At 30.6% G+C, this 21,139-nt stretch overlaps 1 protein-coding gene across 1 annotated transcript in view; it reads right to left on the minus strand.

Annotated features, from left to right (window-relative positions):
• Nucleotides 1–21,139, minus strand: part of LOC113373174 (ryanodine receptor-like) — a gene marked incomplete in the record, with an annotated part of 65,842 nt that overhangs the window by 25,381 nt on the left and 19,322 nt on the right. The window contains 55 exon segments of the mRNA XM_026613493.1: nt 1–34; nt 106–262; nt 339–500; nt 562–763; nt 849–1,140; nt 1,267–1,394; nt 1,457–1,688; nt 1,775–1,954; nt 2,029–2,142; nt 2,274–2,402; nt 2,537–2,630; nt 2,849–2,961; nt 3,053–3,301; nt 3,416–3,574; nt 3,651–3,722; nt 3,786–4,043; nt 4,123–4,372; nt 4,436–4,542; nt 4,675–4,692; nt 4,694–4,758; nt 4,874–5,119; nt 5,202–5,337; nt 7,391–7,493; nt 7,574–7,654; nt 7,909–8,262; nt 8,327–8,447; nt 8,522–8,586; nt 8,919–9,007; nt 9,916–10,050; nt 10,161–10,375; nt 10,550–10,820; nt 12,145–12,307; nt 12,550–12,698; nt 12,879–13,027; nt 13,239–13,368; nt 13,494–13,694; nt 13,790–13,921; nt 14,159–14,306; nt 14,374–14,606; nt 14,693–14,846; nt 14,957–15,139; nt 15,245–15,459; nt 15,518–15,654; nt 15,769–15,869; nt 16,054–16,231; nt 16,317–16,432; nt 16,503–16,655; nt 17,936–18,073; nt 18,150–18,290; nt 18,386–18,603; nt 18,674–18,958; nt 19,025–19,112; nt 19,199–19,325; nt 19,500–19,662; nt 19,780–19,829. Coding sequence (XP_026469278.1) covers nt 1–34; nt 106–262; nt 339–500; nt 562–763; nt 849–1,140; nt 1,267–1,394; nt 1,457–1,688; nt 1,775–1,954; nt 2,029–2,142; nt 2,274–2,402; nt 2,537–2,630; nt 2,849–2,961; nt 3,053–3,301; nt 3,416–3,574; nt 3,651–3,722; nt 3,786–4,043; nt 4,123–4,372; nt 4,436–4,542; nt 4,675–4,692; nt 4,694–4,758; nt 4,874–5,119; nt 5,202–5,337; nt 7,391–7,493; nt 7,574–7,654; nt 7,909–8,262; nt 8,327–8,447; nt 8,522–8,586; nt 8,919–9,007; nt 9,916–10,050; nt 10,161–10,375; nt 10,550–10,820; nt 12,145–12,307; nt 12,550–12,698; nt 12,879–13,027; nt 13,239–13,368; nt 13,494–13,694; nt 13,790–13,921; nt 14,159–14,306; nt 14,374–14,606; nt 14,693–14,846; nt 14,957–15,139; nt 15,245–15,459; nt 15,518–15,654; nt 15,769–15,869; nt 16,054–16,231; nt 16,317–16,432; nt 16,503–16,655; nt 17,936–18,073; nt 18,150–18,290; nt 18,386–18,603; nt 18,674–18,958; nt 19,025–19,112; nt 19,199–19,325; nt 19,500–19,662; nt 19,780–19,829 — 8,583 coding nt within the window.

A 21,139-nucleotide genomic window follows, 5' to 3' on the forward strand; every position in this document is an offset into this window, starting at 1 on the left:
TTACAATGGAGTAGAAGAATGCTCGTTTCGATTCCTAGTTGATATATTAAATCAATATTATTGTAAACTTTTAATCTCGATAGAATAATTAGTTAAAGTTTCTACCTTGATTTGTGGTTTTTCCCATTGTTCGATATTCGATTCCTTAATTTCGAAGTAGACACGTTCAATTCGTTTTGATCCTCCCATGATTTCAATTCTTCCTAAGAATGGTTCGAAGTAATTTAAAACAGAACCAGCAGTCTCCAAAAATCGTGCCAATCTAGAATCCAAACAATTATTAGGTTTATAAATTCATAATTTATTTTTTATTAAAATATACATATTGATGCAATTACCTAGGTTCGTTTGGCATATGCTCTGATAAGTTAGTCAACAATACAGCTAAGTTAAAACCAATTTCTTTAGCTGGCTCGTGGAATCGATCGCAGAATCCAATGTAGTCAATTTTTCCGTCATGATTCTGTTCACAGCACATTAGCAAGAAATCAATTTCCTCTCTAAAAATTATAATATATTTTAATAAAACAGTTGATAGAATTTGAGGGAAATAGAACTTACGGCGTGTAACTCTTTTGTTGTTCCATTTTGTCTCTGAAATCTTTTGGCAACACCCAGCCATCGGCATTTGGATCAATTTCCATAAAACTGGGAGCACTTGTTAAATCTTTCAGTTTAAGGAACATATCGAAATATTTCAATATAAGTTCTACATTGGACGCGGATTCTACGAGAGTATCCACCATCTGTTTACCAATGGTACCTGAAAATAACGAATTAGAATTTACTTAGGTCATTTGATATTGAAAGTATATAAATTTTTATTATATTTTGATATAATTTTTTACCATTGACAACATTTCCTTCAAGCATAGACAACATCATGGTGATCATATCCTTTTGCAAGTTGAGCAGTTCTTTCAACAAATCTACTTGACTTGAATGTTTTGAGAGTTTATCTTGCATATGAGAGAATAAGAATAAGAAACCACCAACTGCATCCCAAAGACGTGAATGGGCCAATGCTTGCTGATTCTGAGTACAAGGACCTTGGATGACTTCAGTAAGGGTGTTGAAAACTTGACTTGCCACACCAATAGCCTTGAAAAAGTTGGCTTTGCCGGCTGGATCGATCAACTCCTATAATAAGTTTTGTTATTATTTCCCAGTTTTATTTATATTTAAATTTCACTTATTTGTAACTATCACAATTATACTTAACATATTGAATGTATATCAATAACAAATATTAAAAAACTTGCTTACTTTGCTTGAATAGTGCCAGTAGAAGTCCATTATAGATTCTTGAAGTCGTAGCAAGTAATCGACCGTGCAGATAACAACATTCACAGTAGTTGTATTTCCAGCTTGAGTTCTGAGATAATTTTGCCATTCTAAAAATCAATTTAATTAATAAATATAAGCTTGTCTAAATATTTTAGTTTCATCATCTTACCCAAATTGTGCCCTTCACAAGTAAGTTGGATAAATCTGAACAGAGCACATGTAAATTCAGCATCATGCATGTTCTTCTCACCAGCTGCTCCTTCTAAACCTACACCAAGACCTTCTGCCTTGGTATTTCTTTCAAAAGCATCTAAATCTAGTACACTGCAAGAGTTCATCAGACCAGCTATTGAAGTGAAGAACCCAACATCTTTCTTTTCTTTCAGATGATTTAACATACCCTAAAATTTAAAATAAAAGTATATAATAACATTAAATAAAAACCAAGTATTTATAAAAACTAGTAATGATTATAAAATAAATTTACCATTTGTATATCGATATTACCACCACGAAGTACAGCAATACCTAGTTCTAATGTTTTCATAACCATATCTGATGGTACACCTTTGGATGCAGAAATATGAAGCAATACCATTTCAGCAACACCTCTGTTAGCCAACCTTGCTTGATGGAAGAGGAGCTTCTGTTTTTCCATTTCTTGTTCCTTTAGATAAAAGATATTTAAATTATTGAATACTTGCTATTGTATTAGTGATAAAAATGAGAATTATTACTGACGTGGATTGATGCTCCTCCTTCACCTTCTTCTTCTTCTTCATCACCGCCTTCCTCTTCTTCTTCACCACAAGATTTGGCGACAATAAAGGCATAGCTCATGTACAAAGGATCTTCCTAAAATTAAAAATTGACGAATCTTGGTTAACGTTTTTACATAAGATAATGCAAAGTTGATACGTTTAACAATATCCTCATGTGATGCATTGTTCTAAAAAAAATAAAATAGAATTTGAATATGATTTTACCTGTAAAGCTCCAGATCGTTCAGTCATTGCACCACGACAGAATGTGGTTACTAATTGGGTTAGTGGATCTGGTTTTCCTTCCTCGTCTTCAACTTCTGCTTTCTTCTTTTCTGCGTCTTCGAAGGATTGCTAGATAAATGAGAACAATTAAATAAAAAACACGAAGTATTATTTCATTTATTTTACTGCATTTATTAGTTTATTGTTTAATTATATGTAAATATTATACTTTTCTATATTGCAAAGTAAAATCCTGTACTTACAGTCAAATCTTCGATCATCACTTCTTGGCCAACGTTTTCATCTTCTAACCATAATTCGTAGTAAGATCTCGCAAAAATGTTACAAGCACGATGCCTGCAAAACAAAAATTGTTTTACCATTAAAATAAAAAAATAATAGTAGTAATGGTAGATAATAACACTGGCCAACAAAGAAAATTGTGTAAACGATTTTAGTGCTGTTTTTAAGTATATTTGGAGCGCTGATTTAAAAAATGACATTGGTTTTTTATATGAGCTTAAGTTTTCAAGATATGATATATGTTTCTATTCTGTTTGCTTTAAATTTGGTACCTTGGAAGACTGTGCAAAGAAGTTTGCCTAAAGCAAGCAATGACGGCACGTTTCCTCTGAATTGATACGACGGAACGATAGACTCCTCTGCTTTGAGTTTGTGGATGATCGATCTATTTATAACAAAATTTTAATAAAATATTACATAAATTTTGTACATATTAAATATAATATATGTATGTATGTATACAAAATAATTTTTACCATGTGCAGCCCGTACAGTACTTTCGCCATAGCCACAATTCGATCAACTGTTTCTTCTATGGCCGATTTAACAGGCTCTCCACTTTTGTGAACTTCAGGCTTGTGCTGGATTTCTAAAGATTGTTTGTCCTTTTGTCCTAATTGGGAATACAAATAATGTTGCCAAGACATTTCGTCAGCTGGGTCCAATTTGTCAGGAAGAGTGAGCTGAGTTTTGGCAAAGTCAAAAACTTGGTCGTCGGGCATTTTCTAAATAAAGTTAAGATATAATATATCTCAAAAGCTATTTATATCTCACGAATCAGTAATGTTAAGTAAATAAAATACCAAAAAATAAAGAGTAAAATATAATCAGGTACTTACTTTCAAGAATCTGTCTTTGCAATGTTGTACCAATTCTTGTTCACGACCAGCAAACAAATTCAATCCAACAGGTAAAAGACGTTTAAGGCAAGCAACCATCAAGCTGGCTTGTACTTCTTTGTCTTTATCACGTTTTTTGTCACGGTTCTTTTTCTTTTTCTATTGAAAAAATAATATTTAATAAAATAAAAGTGAAAATAAAACAAATTTTATTTAACTTTTGAGGTAACTGTACCTTTCCACCACCTTGAGGTGCTCCATCAGTTATAGCAGCTGATCTTCTAGTGGCCGTGGGCATAATCAAAACCTAAAAGAATTTGAAACCACATTATTATAAATAAAAAATATTAATTGTAGTATTAAATATTACCATATTATCGATTTCGTTTGCACTGATAAAATTCTGCTCCTCCTTCAAGAAATATTGACTCTTTGACCATGTATTGAAGATTTCTGAAACGTAGTTATACAATTCTTCAGCTTCAGGCACATTATTTCTTAGCCAATGATTGCGCTGTAGATCTACATATTTGATGAGTAACGGGTAGAAGGAATAAATATCACGAACCAACAATTGCCAATCTTCTTGGATTTGAGCCTCGATTTGAGATGTATCATCACTGGAGGACTATATACAAACATTGCATGACTTATTAAAATAACACTACAATAACATATTTGTAAAGAACTATCAGAAATTATCTGACCTTAATGAAGCCCCTTAAACTTTCTTCTTTATGGAACATATTATCAGTACGTTTTTTGACACGTTCAGCCAATGGTAAAAATGGATCTTTTAACAATTCTTCTGAACTATTAATAATAATTTGTTGAGTGTATGTAGCAATTCTTGTCATCCATGGAGCTGATTCATTGCCGATGTTTTTCTTGATCAATTTCAAAACATTTTTCAGAAGTTGGTTCATATGATCGGCTGTGACCATCGTTACATGATTTCTAGAAGAATTATAAGAGCAAAATATTATTTTTATATTATTTTAATTACATGAACTGACATACCCTCCTGTAGGACTGACGTTGTCTGGTCCTTGGTTCCACCAAAATGGTAAATATGAGCAGAGCAAGGGCAGTATAACATCAATTACATGTTGGCCTTCCGAATATGTCTATAGAAATGTTACCAAAACAATTTAAAATATTACAAAAATATGTCCAGTCCTTAATATATTATTGATGACAATAACAAAAAAACTCAAAAGTAACTTTACAAATCTTTTAATGTTATTTTCTTTAATTACCTTGTTTGATTCCACAAAATTGATCAACTTCATTCAGAATTGTTTCTAACGTTGGCATGGATGTTTCCATTTTCGCCATGATATCTAAAAATAATTTGTATTGAAATTTATAAAACTAGAATACAAAACTTTAAAAAAAAAAATTAAGAATATTTAATAGAATGATAAACTAAGACCATTAAATCAAATTTTTGTTTACCTTGAGCTTCCAATGAATGATCAGCAATTCTATTCAGCAATGAATGTGGATTATGTTTATTAGCATGTGGTTCCAGAAATGCTACTGGGAAAGTGGAGGAAAATGCTCCCAAACAAGATCCAAGAGCTGGTTTATGACGTTCAAGTTCAGTTTTCAAGTACTTTCTGTCATGGGTCAATGTTAAATCGGTTCCCAAAGTATATAAGGATGCTAAGATTTTGTAACTTGCTACTTGGATTTCATCCACTATAAGAGAAATATTTTTTTATTAAAATTTAGTTACATGAAGATAAATTTAAAAATTTAAAATATTTCTATATCATCTTACATAAAAGATCAGTTCCATATTCACAAGCTGCAAGATGATCAAACATTGCAGTCAAAACTGGAAGAACAACTGAGTTCACATAAAACAATGATGTTGATGTTTTCAAGTGAGTACCACGAAGATGACTATATTTTCCCTAAAAATATTGACCAAGTCAATAAAAACTAGCTGTAAGTGGAATTCTGTCTTAAGGCAATTGAGGCATCGTGCCTTAAGGCAAATTGCTGGAACTTCCCGTACCGAAAATTATTATTTTTTTAAAAACGATTAACATTTTTGAAAAAAAAAATACTTTGAAAAAATAAGATTTTTGAGAAACTATAAATTGGACAAAAAATTACTTTTTTTTGAAAATTTTTTTTTTTTCAAAAATAAAATTTTTTTTTGATTTTTTTTTTTTGAAAAAAATTTTTTTAACTTCCCGTAGGGCAAGTTATAGTAATCGCAAAAAAATCAAAAATGAAAATTTTTATATATCTTTACGTTTTAGAGGTTTCTGAACATTTTGGCATACCTTAGAAAAAATGGATGTATGTGTGTGTGTGTGTGTGTGTGTGTGTGTGTGTATGTGTGTGTGTATGTATGTACGTGTGTGTATGTATGTGCGGATACAAATTTTCGTCGACGATTTCGGGAACACGGATCAACCGATTTGAATAATTCAAAAAACATTCGATTCGTATTGATAAGGAGACGTGCTGATTAGTTTTTGGCAAAGGCAGGTCTAGCCGTTCCGAAGATACGGGGCAAAAAGTGCCGAAAACGGTAACTCAGTTTTTAAGAGAACGGAGCGTCCGATTTGAATAATTCAAAAAACATTTCACTTGTATTGACAAGATGAAGAATCGATAAAACTTGCATGAAGATAGGTCTAGCGGTTTCGGAGATATAGAGGAAAAAGTAAAAAAATGAGCCATTTGGCGGTCAAAAATGATCATTAGACATATGCACATCAAATTATCAGATATTTTATAGAGATTTTAACAATAAGTATACAATTTGTTAACATTCCTATGGGTTCCGTACCAATGCTTATGCGTTGGACAGCGACGCGGCGCTTACGCGCTTTATATTTTGTTCCTATGCAGTTAAAGCAGTACGATTGCTTTGAAAAAAAAGTTCAGATCTTCCACAATATGTCAAAATAAAGAAAAAAAAAATTTTTTTTCAAAAAAAAAAATCAAAAAAAAAATTTTATTTTTGAAAAAAAAAAAATTTTCAAAAAAAAGTAATTTTTTGTCCAATTTATAGTTTCTCAAAAATCTTATTTTTTCAAAGTATTTTTTTTTTCAAAAATGTTAATCGTTTTTAAAAAAATAATAATTTTCGGTACGGGAAGTTCCAGCAATTTGCCTTAAGGCACGATGCCTCAATTGCCTTAAGACAGAATTCCACTTACAGCTAGTTTTTTCTTTATTTTGACATATTGTGGAAGATCTGAACTTTTTTTTCAAAGCAATCGTACTGCTTTAACTGCATAGGAACAAAATATAAAGCGCGTAAGCGCCGCGTCGCTGTCCAACGCATAAGCATTGGTACGGAACCCATAGGAATGTTAACAAATTGTATACTTATTGTTAAAATCTCTATAAAATATCTGATAATTTGATGTGCATATGTCTAATGATCATTTTTGACCGCCAAATGGCTCATTTTTTTACTTTTTCCTCTATATCTCCGAAACCGCTAGACCTATCTTCATGCAAGTTTTATCGATTCTTCATCTTGTCAATACAAGTGAAATGTTTTTTGAATTATTCAAATCGGACGCTCCGTTCTCTTAAAACTGAGTTACCGTTTTCGGCACTTTTTGCCCCGTATCTTCGGAACGGCTAGACCTGCCTTTGCCAAAAACTAATCAGCACGTCTCCTTATCAATACGAATCGAATGTTTTTTGAATTATTCAAATCGGTTGATCCGTGTTCCCGAAATCGTCGACGAAAATTTGTATCCGCACATACATACACACACGTACATACATACACACACACATACACACACACACACACACACACACACACACACACATACATCCATTTTTTCTAAGGTATGCCAAAATGTTCAGAAACCTCTAAAACGTAAAGATATATAAAAATTTTCATTTTTGATTTTTTTGCGATTACTATAACTTGCCCTACGGGAAGTTAATAATTATATATTGAAAATTATCTTATAGTATTTTTATTACATCTTGCAAGTTGCTAATCGTGTGGCTTAAATCATCAGCTGTGTTATTGAAGAATGTCAACATTGAAGTTCTGATAAATTCAGGACAGTTTTTCACCAATGACCTGAATAAAATATTATTGTTAAGTAAGATAGTTAAGTACTTTAATATTTGTTCTTAATAAATTGATGAATATATAATTACTTTGCATCAATTCCCTTTACTAGGACTTGAAGGCATCTGACGGTTATTCTTACATCGGCTCCAAAAGCTGATAAACGGGTTCTGCAATAATATTTCAAAAATTATTTATAATGATTATATTAGGTATTCACAATGTTATAGTGATGAAATGGCAAAATAAAGCAAATGAAAAATTTTTTAACCATCTAAATACAATTCATTTTTTTTAAATCTTATGGAAATACTTAGAAATCTTGTCAAAGAATCAGTTTTGCTATAGGTTTGCAGCTGCTAGTACAAGTTGTGCTTATTTTTAAATTATAATTGTTATACTTATTTTCTATTGCTAAATTTACCTTAATAAATTAGCCAATTTACAGAACAGAGCTGCAACCATTTCTTTTTCCTTCAAACTTGCTGCTCCAACATTATTTGTAGCAGTAGCCACAGCAATAAAATAGTTCCTGTGAGTACTGAAATATTTTTCCATTAAAGGCAAAACAACTTTAGAGAAAAATTTGATATCTCTTGTGCTCGTTTTGAACGAGGAACGTCTGCTGAATGTTGAAGACGGTTTTAGTAATTTCATGTTGATTGTGGCACGATCCAAATATTGGATAAGTTTTTCCAATAAAGAATATGCAAAACGGAGTTCAATCGAAGCAGCAGCTGTGGTCTGTTCAGTATCGCCTTCTTTTGCTCTAGATGCCCTAAATTATTAATGTTATAAGTAATTTCAAACCATACTTTTAGAACGAGTTATATAAAATTTACCTATGCAATTTGTATCCTTGATATTGTAGATATTTCAAAAATTCTTGGGATCTTTCTCTGTCTTTCCTCTTTTCCTTGTCAGTAAGTAAATCGTAAGGCACAAGTTGAGGATGAATGCCACCTATGAAAAAAGTATTTTTTATATTATTTATATTAATGTTTGTTTATAAATTGTTTAGGTATCTTATTAAGTACCTCCACAAGTAATTAGTTCTTCACGTTTCTTCTTAGCCCAGATATCATGTGAATTTTCTGCCAATCTGGTAAAGAAAGAATATGTTTTTATAATATTATTATTGCGTGATAAATTTTTGTAAATTATTTAAAAATTAAATAGAGATACTTATAATATATAATAATTCAATAACAAAAATAAATAACTGACAAAATAAATAAAAAAATCAGTAAAATTAAATCTGAATCTCTCTGATCGAAAAAATAATATTTTATTCAAAGATATATAAAAACAATTATTTAAACTTAATACTGTAAAAAATATTGAAAAAAAACTCTAAAAAATATAAACTTTACATTTCAAAAATTTATTATAAATAATAATCAATTAATAACATTAATTATAAATTAAGCGTACCTTTCAGCCATATTTTGCATTTCTCTTGATAAAGTGAGATTCGTCATATCAACTGGATGTGGATTGTAATTGAATGTATTTGTACTTTCCTGAAACATAATATTAAATATATTTATAATTAAATATAAATTAATTAATTTAAATACAATGTTTTAACAATTACAAATCGAACTAGTGGTGCACGGCAACGTGCCTTAGAGCAAATCGCTGGAACTTCGCGTAGCAAAAATTAATATTTTTTGAATCTCTGGCAAAATTAGGTTTTTCAGAATTTTGAAATTTTTGAAAAATATTGACTTTTATGAAAAATTTGTTTTTTTTTATATTTCGAAATTTCTGTTATATTTTAAATTTTTCTGAAAATTTTAAACATGGCTGTTTTTGAGGAGAAACATTGAAGCGCGTAAGCGTCGCAATGCGGTCTAAAAAGTTGGTACTGAATAAATAGAAATATAAATAAAATTTATACTTATTAATAACATTTCTATAACATATCTAAAACCGCTGGACCTACCTTTGCAAAAATTTGATTATTTTTATCCCGTATCTTCAAAACGCCTAGACATGCTCTTACCAAAAACTAATCAGCACGTCTCCTTATCAATACGAACCAAATGTTTTTTGAAATATTCAAATCAATTGAGGCGTGTTCCCGAAATCAACGACAAAAAATTGTTCCTGCATACACACACATACACAAACATGCATACATCCCTTTTTTCTAAGGTATGCCAAAATATTCAGAAACTTTTGAAATTTGAAGATATATACAAATTTTTATTTTCGAATTTTTTGCGATTACTATAACTTTCCCTATTAGAAGTTAATAAATGCATATGATATAACTTATGTATAACTAATTGAACATATGTATTTGTATATTAATGGTCCAATTTTGTTCTGAACATAATATTTTCAACTTTTTATTTAATTAACTTTTCGTATTAATTATTACCTTAATATCTTTATTATTATATCTATTTAAGAAAAAACTTACGCCTGCTTTTGATGATCTACGCATAGAACCACCTCTAGTATGAGGAATATCTACTTCTGAATGCTCTACAGTCCAGCCAATAGCAAGTAAAGCTTTCAAAGATTCACGTACAGGCTCCTTATATCTTTCCTTTTCCTAAAAAAATGTCACATTTTTAAGAATTAAAAAGAATTATAGTTTAATTTATAATTTAAAAAAAAATGGAAACATTATTGTGATTTTTAATTATGTTATTTATTACTTACATAGTCATTGAGCATATTATAAGGCTTTAATCGTGGATGATTTTTTTGTGAATCCGACCAACTATCACCATGAACCCAGCCACCTTCTAATTTTCGAGATGCCCAAGCATCATGGTAATGTTCAGAAAATTGCTGAACTATGCTGTTCAAGTCATTATTTAAAATAACAGAAGATGTATTGATGGGTTGAGGATTGTACTGTGGGTTGTCAACACCTGAAAAAAAAATCATTAAAAATAAATATAGGCAGAATATACTGTTAGTCTTCATAATATCTGATGTATTGTTGGCTTAATTTTAAATAAATAATTTAGAATATATTTAGGATATAAGATAATAGTGAAGTGGTCAATGAAGGTAATGTTTCAACTTATTTCTATCATCATTACCTGATGTGTCAGTTGGTTTTCCGTAAAATTCATCGTCATAATTTTTAGATAATGAGTAATCAGGTGGCAAAGCACAACCGATGGCTGTAAGACAAGGCAAAGCTTTTCCGAAAAGTTCAGGTTCGTAGTCCATTTTACTCAAAGAATCGAAAATATTTGAGAACAACATCATAGTAAGACGTTTTTCTTCATCCGAAGACGATCCATAGGCACCTTGACCACTTGTAGATCCGTAATACTTTGCACAACGATCGTAGTGCAAAGTCAATAACTGGAAGTGGAAATTAAATATTATTCTTAGTTTGTATTCCTAAATATAATATAAAAAATTGTGCAAACAGAGTCCCATCATATTTACATAAAGATATTTATTTAGTTATTTTTATTTTCCGCAAGGAAGTTGTTATCAGTATTAACAAATATTATTGTAAGCCCTTGTCAAATATCATATTTCATAATTTGTATAAATTTAGCAGAAATATTGTATACATTTATATTTAACATTAATTAATAATTAGTCAATTATCAATATATTACGAATTATTTATTTCTTTATTTATTCTCAAGAATATTTACTTCTAGATAGATATATTTATGTAAAATCACATATGTATATTAGGATGGTCCTTAATATGGATATTTTCGATTTTTTTTTGCTTCCAGGAACTCAAATTCTTCTAAATTGAAACTAGTGGGGCGCATGGCATCGTGCCTTAAGGCAAATTGCTGGAACTTCCGTACCAATGGTTATTATTTTTTGAAAATCGAAGCACGTAAGCGCCGCGGATTTTGAATATCGAAGCACGTAAGCGCCGCGTCGCCGTCTAACAGATAAACATTGGTACGGAACCCATAGGAATGTAAACAAAATTTATACTTATTGTTAAAATCTCCATAAAATATCTGATAATTTGATATGCATATGTCTAATGATCATTTTTGCGAATTTGATCATTTAAAATGGCATTTTTTTTACTTTTTTCATTAGATCACCGAAACCACTAGACCTGCTTTCATGAAAATTTGACCAATTCTTCATCTTGTCAATACAAGTAAAATGTTTTTTCAATTATTAAAGTCGGATGCTCCGTTCTATTAAAAACGGAGTTACCATTTTTGGCACGTCTTCTTATCAATACGAATCGAATGTTTTTTGAATTATTCTAATCGGTTGATCGGTGTTCCCGAAATCGTCGACGAAAATTTGTATCCGCACACACACACACACACACATACATCCATTTTTTCTGAGGTATGCCAAAATATTCAGAAACCTTTGAAACGTAAAGATATATAAAAATTTTCATTTTCGATTTTTTTGCGATTACTATAACTTGCCCTACGAGAAATTAAAAAAAAATTACTGAAAGTTTTAGCTCTTTATATTAACTTTAAGATAGTCGTCACTCCAACCAAAGTTTTTTATGGAAATAACATGTTTTTTTTTGTCAATTTGGAAGAATTTAAGCCCCTGAGAACAAAATCTTCGAAAGCATCCATATTAAGGACCACCCTAATATACGTATGCATATCTGATCTTACGTATATATATCTAGTAGAATATTTTCTATATATCTAAAATTTTTAATATTTACCCTCAGGGCTACAGTTGTATATTCAGAAAGTTTTGAAACATCAACAGTAAGTTTTCTTAAAAGTTTCAGTAACATTGCAGGTTGTAGTTGAGAAGTCAAAGCAACCAAAAAGTCAGAAACTGCTTCACGTTGGCCTTTTGTCAACATACGATTTTTAGACAATCTGTAGAAATAATACAATAAAAATTTATTTGATAGAATCTTCTACACAATAATTAAAACAATATGAAAATTTGGTTATATGAACAATCAGAAACAATTCCAAATGCAGAAATAAAAAACCTCACAACCAAGGTTTACTTGAAACAATATAGTATAACAGTTTAAGGAAAATAAATTTGAATATATATATATATATATATATATATATATATATATATATACATGTAGTAATAAGTTATTTACCTATAAACGGTGTGTAAAGTTGCATCTAGTAAACTGGCGTAATTTTCTGCTTCACCATAAAACTTGGAATGCTGAATCAGTAATGGTAAAATAGAGTTGCCAATATATCTATTCATAGACAAAGCCATGTCACTTTCTGAACCATCATTCTGTAAATATTCAAAAACAAAATAAAAATATATAAAACTATTGGTTCTGGTGAAAGCTGGAAATTTATAGTATAATATACCATGCTATATTAAATAACTAAATATAAAATGCAATTTTACGATTGTTGTATAATTAGAAAGAAGTATTATTATTGAATATAATATCGGTAATTTATTTACCCTGTCTAACATGGTAGCTGCCCTCAGGTCAGGAAGAAAAGCTTCTTCTAATAATCTGAAGAACAACTCTTGGGTTTCTATACCGTATACTCTTTCCAAGAAGAGTACAACACTTTGTTTATGACCAGGAATCAGACCACTTGGCATGTCTAAAATAAATATAAATATAATAAAAATGATCTATATATTTTGTTTTATTTTTGATTTAATACAAATTTTTAATTTGTGGGCAAAAAGTAATAACCACTTTTTTAAAAATGTTAAGAAAATTGTGATAATTATTTTGAATTTTTTTAATGAAAGAGAAATAAATGCTCATATTTTTTATTTTGTGGTGGTAAATACAAGTTTATTGCATACCTGATTTGGGTTTCTCTTCTCCAGCAGCTGGATTTTGAAGAGTAAACTTCAAACTTAATACTCCCTGCAAATCTTCTAAAGGTACCAGAGATCTCAAGATAGCACGCGCTCTAAGGGATTCATTTTTGCCCTATGCAAAAATAATTTAAATTAAGCATTTAGTTCAATATTGAATTTGATAACTAAATGTCAAAATTCAAAATCCGTTCTATAAAATATATATGAATTGGTACAAGAAATATATTTTGATAATACCTGATCGATAACAGCCGTGTCTGGTGCACAACGTCCAAGTAAATCAACAAGAGTACAGTAGAAGTTTAATATAGCAGCACCAGTATCGATATAATCTTCATCTTCATCACTTTCTGGTAATGGATGTGAAAAACTAAGACCTGTGATTGTGCCTTCAGCTTCGTCCATCATTTTTCTACGATCAGCTATACGCTCAGACATCTAAAAATAAACATAATTTTTTGCACATTTTTATAAAATAAGTATTAATACTATTTATATTATTAATGCTCACTATATTATTCTCATTTTATTACCTTATTTGCATCCATGATGGCACGTAAAAGACCTTCACCTTCTCCTCTCAAAGCTGGGCCTAAACATTCTGGTCTACGAATCAGCAATCTGATGACCAAATTGGCGTTTTCTTCTACACTTTCTCCATTAACCTGTAATAATATCAGGATTTTTTAAGATAATATTTGAGTAAAAACAATCAACAATTAATTAATTATTATAGTTTTAATTATTATGACTACGTTTTCTTTACCTACTCCACGCCAAATAAATAACAAACTATTATTTTTGATAAAGTGTAATAAATTGCAATAGTTTATTATTATTATTAATTATTTATATATTTTTAACTTGTAATTTTGTTCTCACATAATTTTATTTTAGCTTACCCAAACACAGAATCTTAAGAAATCCAAATAACGTTCTCCCTCAACTGGATCCCAACCCAGATCTGGATAACCTTTTTCGATCAACTCTGAGTTACTTTGGAGACCGCATCGGGACAAATATATTGCAATTTTCTCGAGATAATGCTCTCTATGAAATAACAAAAATATGAAAATATAATATGTATATATTAAATATAATGCGTCTCAATTACTACCTCAAAGCCAATGCCAGTTCAGTGTTCTCCATCAAACTTGAATAGGCAACATCCAATGGTGTGCTGCCGCGAAGACTTGGTCTTGATAACAAAATATTTGAATTTTCTAATAAGAAATCGAAATGGTCGAACATAGCCTTTTGATTTTGTCTACCAGTTCTGCAGAAGTAGCACAAGAAGCGACAACAAGCTACAACCATTTCGTGAGACGTATCTTTTTCTTTGACCGCGACCTGAAAAAAAGATAATTAATATTATTGGCTAAACGTAAAAAATACATTTTAATATATTGAATTATTTAGAAAAAAAAGATGGTAACCTCTCCTCCTTCAGCACCTTGTGCAGGTGCATCACTTTGTGCTTGGGCTCTGCGGCCTAAAGTGTTCATCATCACAGCCATGACGTTTTCATGGACACGAAGGACTCTGATTAAATCAGGATGTTGGAAGAAAGTGTGATTGTTTACAAGTTTCCTAAAAATATTTTAAAAAAATAAAACTGTCAATTATGGCAATGCCAGGTGCTATTGAGCTTCAATTCATAAGATATTAAATTTGAAAGTTGAAATTAGTTCTAAGATTACCAGAGTCTGGTCCTCATAAGTTCTTCTTCCTCCTGACTCATTTGCACTGGCAGAAGAGCACGAATTTGACTCAAACCGACCCACATTTCTGCAACATCTTGTCGTGTTTTGGCATTTATCACATAAGTTTTAGCAAGAGCACGTATTAATTCACCAACTGAATCGTACTGTCTTACTAACAAACTATAATAAAAATTCAGAATTCATTACAATTTAAAAAAGATATTTATAATTATTACCACATCAATGACTTCAATAGTGTCATAACGAAAAATCTTCTCATTTTACCTGAACATTTCTCGTACAAGTTTTGGAGTTTCAATTTGAGATTCCTCAGCCCAAGATACAATTGTTGATATAAGAACCTTCCTAAATATTTCTTCAGGAGATTTTTTCTCTGGTTCTTCCTCCTGTTGTTGATCTTCCAATTCTAGATCTTTGACTGTATTGATAAAATTAAATAGCTTCTTGATTTTACCAGTCCTGGATTCATCCACAGCAGGCTAAAAATGATAGCCAAATTAATAAAAAATACTACTGGCAATTTAGATTTGTATTTACCTCCTCTGGTTCAGGTTCTTGTAATGCTGACAAAGACACGTGTGTCATGAGTTGCTCATGGAAAGTATTCATTCTTTCTCTTAGGTCATCACCACAAGGGCAGTTTTCCTTATCCTCTTCTTCCAGGTTTTTAAAACCTTAATAAAAACGTGAAAAATGTTGAGATATTTTGGTGGTATAAAAAAGTATATGTTCAAATTAATTGCTTGTTGTTAAAATAAATTTAATATATGTTTATACAATAAACTTACTAAGAATAACATTCATTTGTTCTCGTGGAGGACATCTGAACTCTCTCGTTTTCTTAGCAGCTACCGCACTGGGCAAGTCACTGGCTTTGATATCAATATATCTGATAATGATAATAATTTTTTAAAATAATAAATTATTATGACACATTAATAATGTATAAAATATAAATACAAGCGACCAACATTGTTCAGTATATAAATAAAAAACAAAACCATTTAAACATACAATTATGTGTGTTATTAGATATGTATAATGATATTTTATTAATTTAATTTTAGATTTACCGTCGAAGTTGATCAGCTTGCAAATCGGCAACAAAATCGTGGCCGAAAGCAATTATGGCTTCTACACGATGTCTCAGTTGAATATCATTCAAGTGGTGGAGAAGGTAGCACATTTGAAGTTTGGCTCCTTCAGCCATCTTCATATGTAGAAGACCTTTTCGGTGTTCATCCTTTCCATCTAGTAACAAAATCATCAAATCAAATAATTATAAAATATTTAGAAAATATAACAATATGTATATATGAAAATAATAATCAATTACCCTTTTCAAAGTTTGGATCCCATGTTTCAGGATTAATCATTATCAACAATTTCTCAATATCTTCATCTGTGAGCATACCGACGAGAAGTAACCTATCGGTAAGTTTCAAGAGAGGTCTGAAAGATAACTTATTATTAGTAATCGAAGTAATAAAATATATTAATAAAATATGATTATAATTTGTACAGAAAGAGGTTTTCATTGCTGCCTCCAATTGGATCTCTGTTGTGGACTTGATTAATTTCTACGGCTTCTGCAAGAGCAGTCATCACAAATTCACGAACCACACTCAATGGAAAATAGGGCGAATACAGATTCATAATTGGTGGTATATTGTCTCTAAAATAAAGAAAAAAACTAAATTAAAATAAAACTAGTGGTGCATGGCATTGTGTCTTAAGAAAAATTGCTGAAACTTCCCGTACCAGAATTAAATACTCGAGCAAAAAAATAATGATAAATAAAAATTTGTCAATGATTAATAACAATTGTTTTAAATATTTTCAAAGAGATAATTATGATTAAATTATGAACTATATATTTATTCGTTCATGGAATATACAGTGACAATCTTATCGCTCTAAACTTCTAAAAATGTTTAGATTAAGCAGACAATCCATCTGAGGATATATTTCTTACGATTACAATAACGCATATAAAACATATTAATTTTTCGGCGAAATTGTTAATTTAAAATCCATATTGAAAGTATAAAACTTTGTATATTTTTGAAAATTATGAAATTTTTTTTTCTAAAAAACAAGTAAAATGTTTTGTGAATCATTCAAATCGGGGGCCGTTACCTTATAAACTAAAATACCATTTTGGGCCTGTCTTTGCCAAATTCTAATTAGCACATCTCCCTATCAGTAGGAGTCGAATGTTTATTAAATCATTTAAATCGCTTGATTCATGCGCCCGAAATCTTGGATGAAAAATTGTTTCCAAACATGCACACACATACATAAATCATTTTTTTAAGGTATGCCAAAACGTTCATAAACAATTAAAACGTAAAGATATGCAAACATTTCCATTATCGATTTTTTGGAGATTACTATAACTTACCCTACGGGAAGTTAAAAATACTTTAAAAATAAATATTATGTTAGGGTTAGGCGGCTATGTGCAATTGTCAGAATATAATATAATTGTTTCAACTTGATCAAATGTTATACAAAATAATAATTTATTAGAAATAACATGTTTATCTTGAAAACGTTAGACAGAGGGACCAATTCTGCCGCTAAACATACAAATGTTATGGCAAGGCTATGTTATAAAGAACTTTCCATACAAATTCGTTCTAAATATCGATAAAAATCATGGATTTGCTGTGCAGTCAGGCGAATTTCTCAGGTTGTCGGATAAAAAACATAACTTAGAAATGGCACAAATGTCAAAAAACGATGTTAGGTAACAGGGCGTTTCTGACTCGTCTTTATAACATACGAGTTACGTTACAGTTTAAAACGCCTGGATTCATACTAAATACATAATATTTTGACAGTATTCAGTATGATTCAGTACCATAATGTATGAAGGTTGTACTGTAACATGGCCTTGCTATAATATTTATCTGTTATGCGGCAGAATTGGTCCCTAAATTATCTACTTACGAAATATCAGTCATTTTCATTTGTGGTCTCACAGATTCGGTCTTCAGCGATCTTAAACTATGTTTCATATCAGTGTCCTCATAAAGCTCCCTTAGTTCAGGACCCAAAGGAATAATATATTCATTTTTGCACACCTCCCTAAAATATTCAAAATAATGTTAACCCTTTGTCACTTCATATTTTGTTCATAAATAATATTTTAAATTATTATTACATTGTTGTGGCATGTGACTCTAAATGTAAGGCTATCAATAAGTCGTAGAATCCTTGACGAAGTGGTCCACTCATATATTCTGATTTTATGGCATACAAAAGTTGTTTTTGGTCTACGTGAATGCAGAGAGCATGTGCAGCACTATAAATAATATATGTAACAGAAAAAAATCACTACAATTTGAAAAATTTGAAAAAAATGTATTTTCATGAAATATCAAATACTTTTATAATTACCGATAATTTGATTGATAACATAACGCCGCATATAAAGTTAAAGTGTGTGCATGGAACCCAAGCATTCTTTCATTTTCAATCAATTCTAAAATATCGATACATCGATCTTCTTCAGGAATATGCAAAGCCAACATTGATACAGGATCTTCACATAACATAGACCAGCCTCTGATATCTGACAATTTCAATGCATGGACATGCAATGAAACATTTGGTACCTGGTTGAACAAAAATATCAAAAAGTGTTAAATCAAACCTATTTTTTTTTAATAATTCCATTATATTTACCCTGGCCCATTGATGCGGCTTCAAACACTGAACCTTCAACCTAGGAGGAAATTGTGGAATAGCATGCTTGTCACCAGTTGGCAACACGGCTGCCGAAAGTGGCAACGTGGTTGCAGTTCTGCCCAATTCAATTTGCAGCATATCTTTGGAAGTGGCTTCAACAAAAATAGCTGGGAACAGTTTAGTTTCTGGTTCCATATGCCATTTGTGTGAAGTTTCTTTTCCTTCACATGTAAAGGTGATGCAGCCAGTAGCCGTATCAACGAAACAACCAACAAACATACCCTAAATAATTAAATCATTCAAACGAAAAGTCTGATTTGACAAAAATAAAAAAAATTTACAACTTACCTGTGAAGCTCCTTTTCCTGAAGCATCTTGAGTGACTTCATTGTAAAGTTCATCTGCACGAACCATGTAACAACTTTGTCTTTCAATACTAAAATTAATCAAGTATAATTATATTATAAACTTTAATTTTTATTGTTTTGTCGCTGTATTATCGTATTTATTATTTCTACTTACTTTTCTATAATTCTTTCATATTCATCTTCAATAATTACTGAGCCTCGCCTTACTTTGCTCTGATTGAATTCTTTGCTATGTAGATGGTATTGAGTTGTTACCCAACCAACATATACATGAGTAGGATCTGTAAAGAATTTATAGAATAATCAGACTAGTCTATTTTATCATTAATAAACTGGATTTGTAAGTCATCGACGAATAATATTATTCTATGACTTGTTCTTCAAGTGTATTTTATTGCAAAGAAAAATTCAATGTTTAACTTGTAGCTCATGAATTTTAATTTTGAAGTTTTTACCTTGACCAGGATAAATTCTGACACCATAAAAATATTCATTAATCAATTTTAAGCATTCTGCATCATAAACTTCATTGCCAATGGATTCAACTCCAGTACTTGCAACTCCTAAAGACATAGCTTTGGGACCACCAGTTGCTGGAGGCTGACCTCTAAGATCTCCCTAAAAAAAGATTAATAAAACAAACTATTATACAGCTTATAGTTACTCATAATAAGCACATTATTAAATTTATTTCTAAGTTTATATTGAAATGGTAATGAATATTATGTTTCTAACCTGTGATATTCGAACTGTTGGCATTCTGGCAAGCAAGTTGCTCTGCGCACCTATGGAAAATTAATTAATTTATTTTTTTTATTTGAATTCAAATTTAAATTTAAACTAGTTGGTTTGGTATTTAGCCTTAAGGCAAGCTACATGAACTTCCCGACATGTGTGAAAAATCAACTTAATCAATAAAAAATAAATTAATTTATGAGTGATTAAAAGTATTCCGAGTGAATTTATAACACATAATTGAACACGAACGAACACTTTTGACTCGGAGTATTTCGAAAAAGCAAATTTTCGAAAATCAACAATTATTATAATTGAACCAGTTTCCATAGGACTTTAATGGCTCAGTATGTTCATTAAAACCAAAAACTCTATCGCTATACCAAGTAAGTCGTCTATATTTAATTTTAACAAAGGTCAAAAAAACTACTCATTTCCTTAAAATTTGGTGAAATTTTAAAATTAAACTACTTGTCGTAAGGGCGTAATATTTCAATAAGTTGTGTAAGACATTGATATATATCGCCAAAAAAAGTTCCATAAATATCGGCTTCAATTTTTGCTTCAACAGTTAATTACAGGAAAACGGCTCGGTAAATTTTCACCTAAAACTAATCAGTATTATTCCTAACTAATATCTTTCGAACAGTTTTTGATTTTTTAAAATCGATTCGGTAGAATGAGCTTAAATATGGACGAAAAGTTTAACACTTTCTTTTCAAATTACAAAGAAACGGCTCGGCTGATCATTGCACAAACGATAATCCTCATCGAGATACATCAAATGGTTTTTGAATTTTTGAAATCGGTTCAGGCGTTTTTGAGCAAACGTCGATGAAAGTTCTAATTTTGACAAATGCCAAAAAGACCATACCAATTTTTGCAAACTTTGACGAATTTTTAAAGCTAAACGAGTTGTCGTAGGGCCGTAATATTTTAGTATGATCTAGAAGACTATGGTATCTACCGCCAATAAAATAATCATAAAAATCGCCGAAATTTTTTTTAAAAACTTTATTACAAGAAAACGGCTTAGCCGATCTCTACCAAAAACTAATCACCACGATTCCCAACCAATATCGTTCGAACGGTTTTTGAATTTTCAAAATCGATTCAGAAATGCGGGCTAAAACGTAGACGAAAATTTTTTCACTTTTCTGCGATTTGTAAAGAAACGGCTTCGCCGATCGTCGCGCAAAACTGACAAATTACAGTCCTCATCGAGATACATCGAAAATATTGCAAAAATCATCAGTTTCCATGTATTGAACTATAGATCTGTATTGTTTTGGATTATGAACATTAGGATTAGAATATCGACTACTGATTTTTAGTAAAAACTAAAAATATCTAAAAATCA

This window comes from Ctenocephalides felis, unplaced genomic scaffold (genome assembly GCF_003426905.1).
Source record: "Ctenocephalides felis isolate EL2017-DRISC unplaced genomic scaffold, ASM342690v1 CF-g0.4_SCAFFOLD_01604, whole genome shotgun sequence".
In the NCBI taxonomy this organism is placed as follows: Eukaryota; Metazoa; Arthropoda; class Insecta; order Siphonaptera; family Pulicidae; genus Ctenocephalides; species Ctenocephalides felis.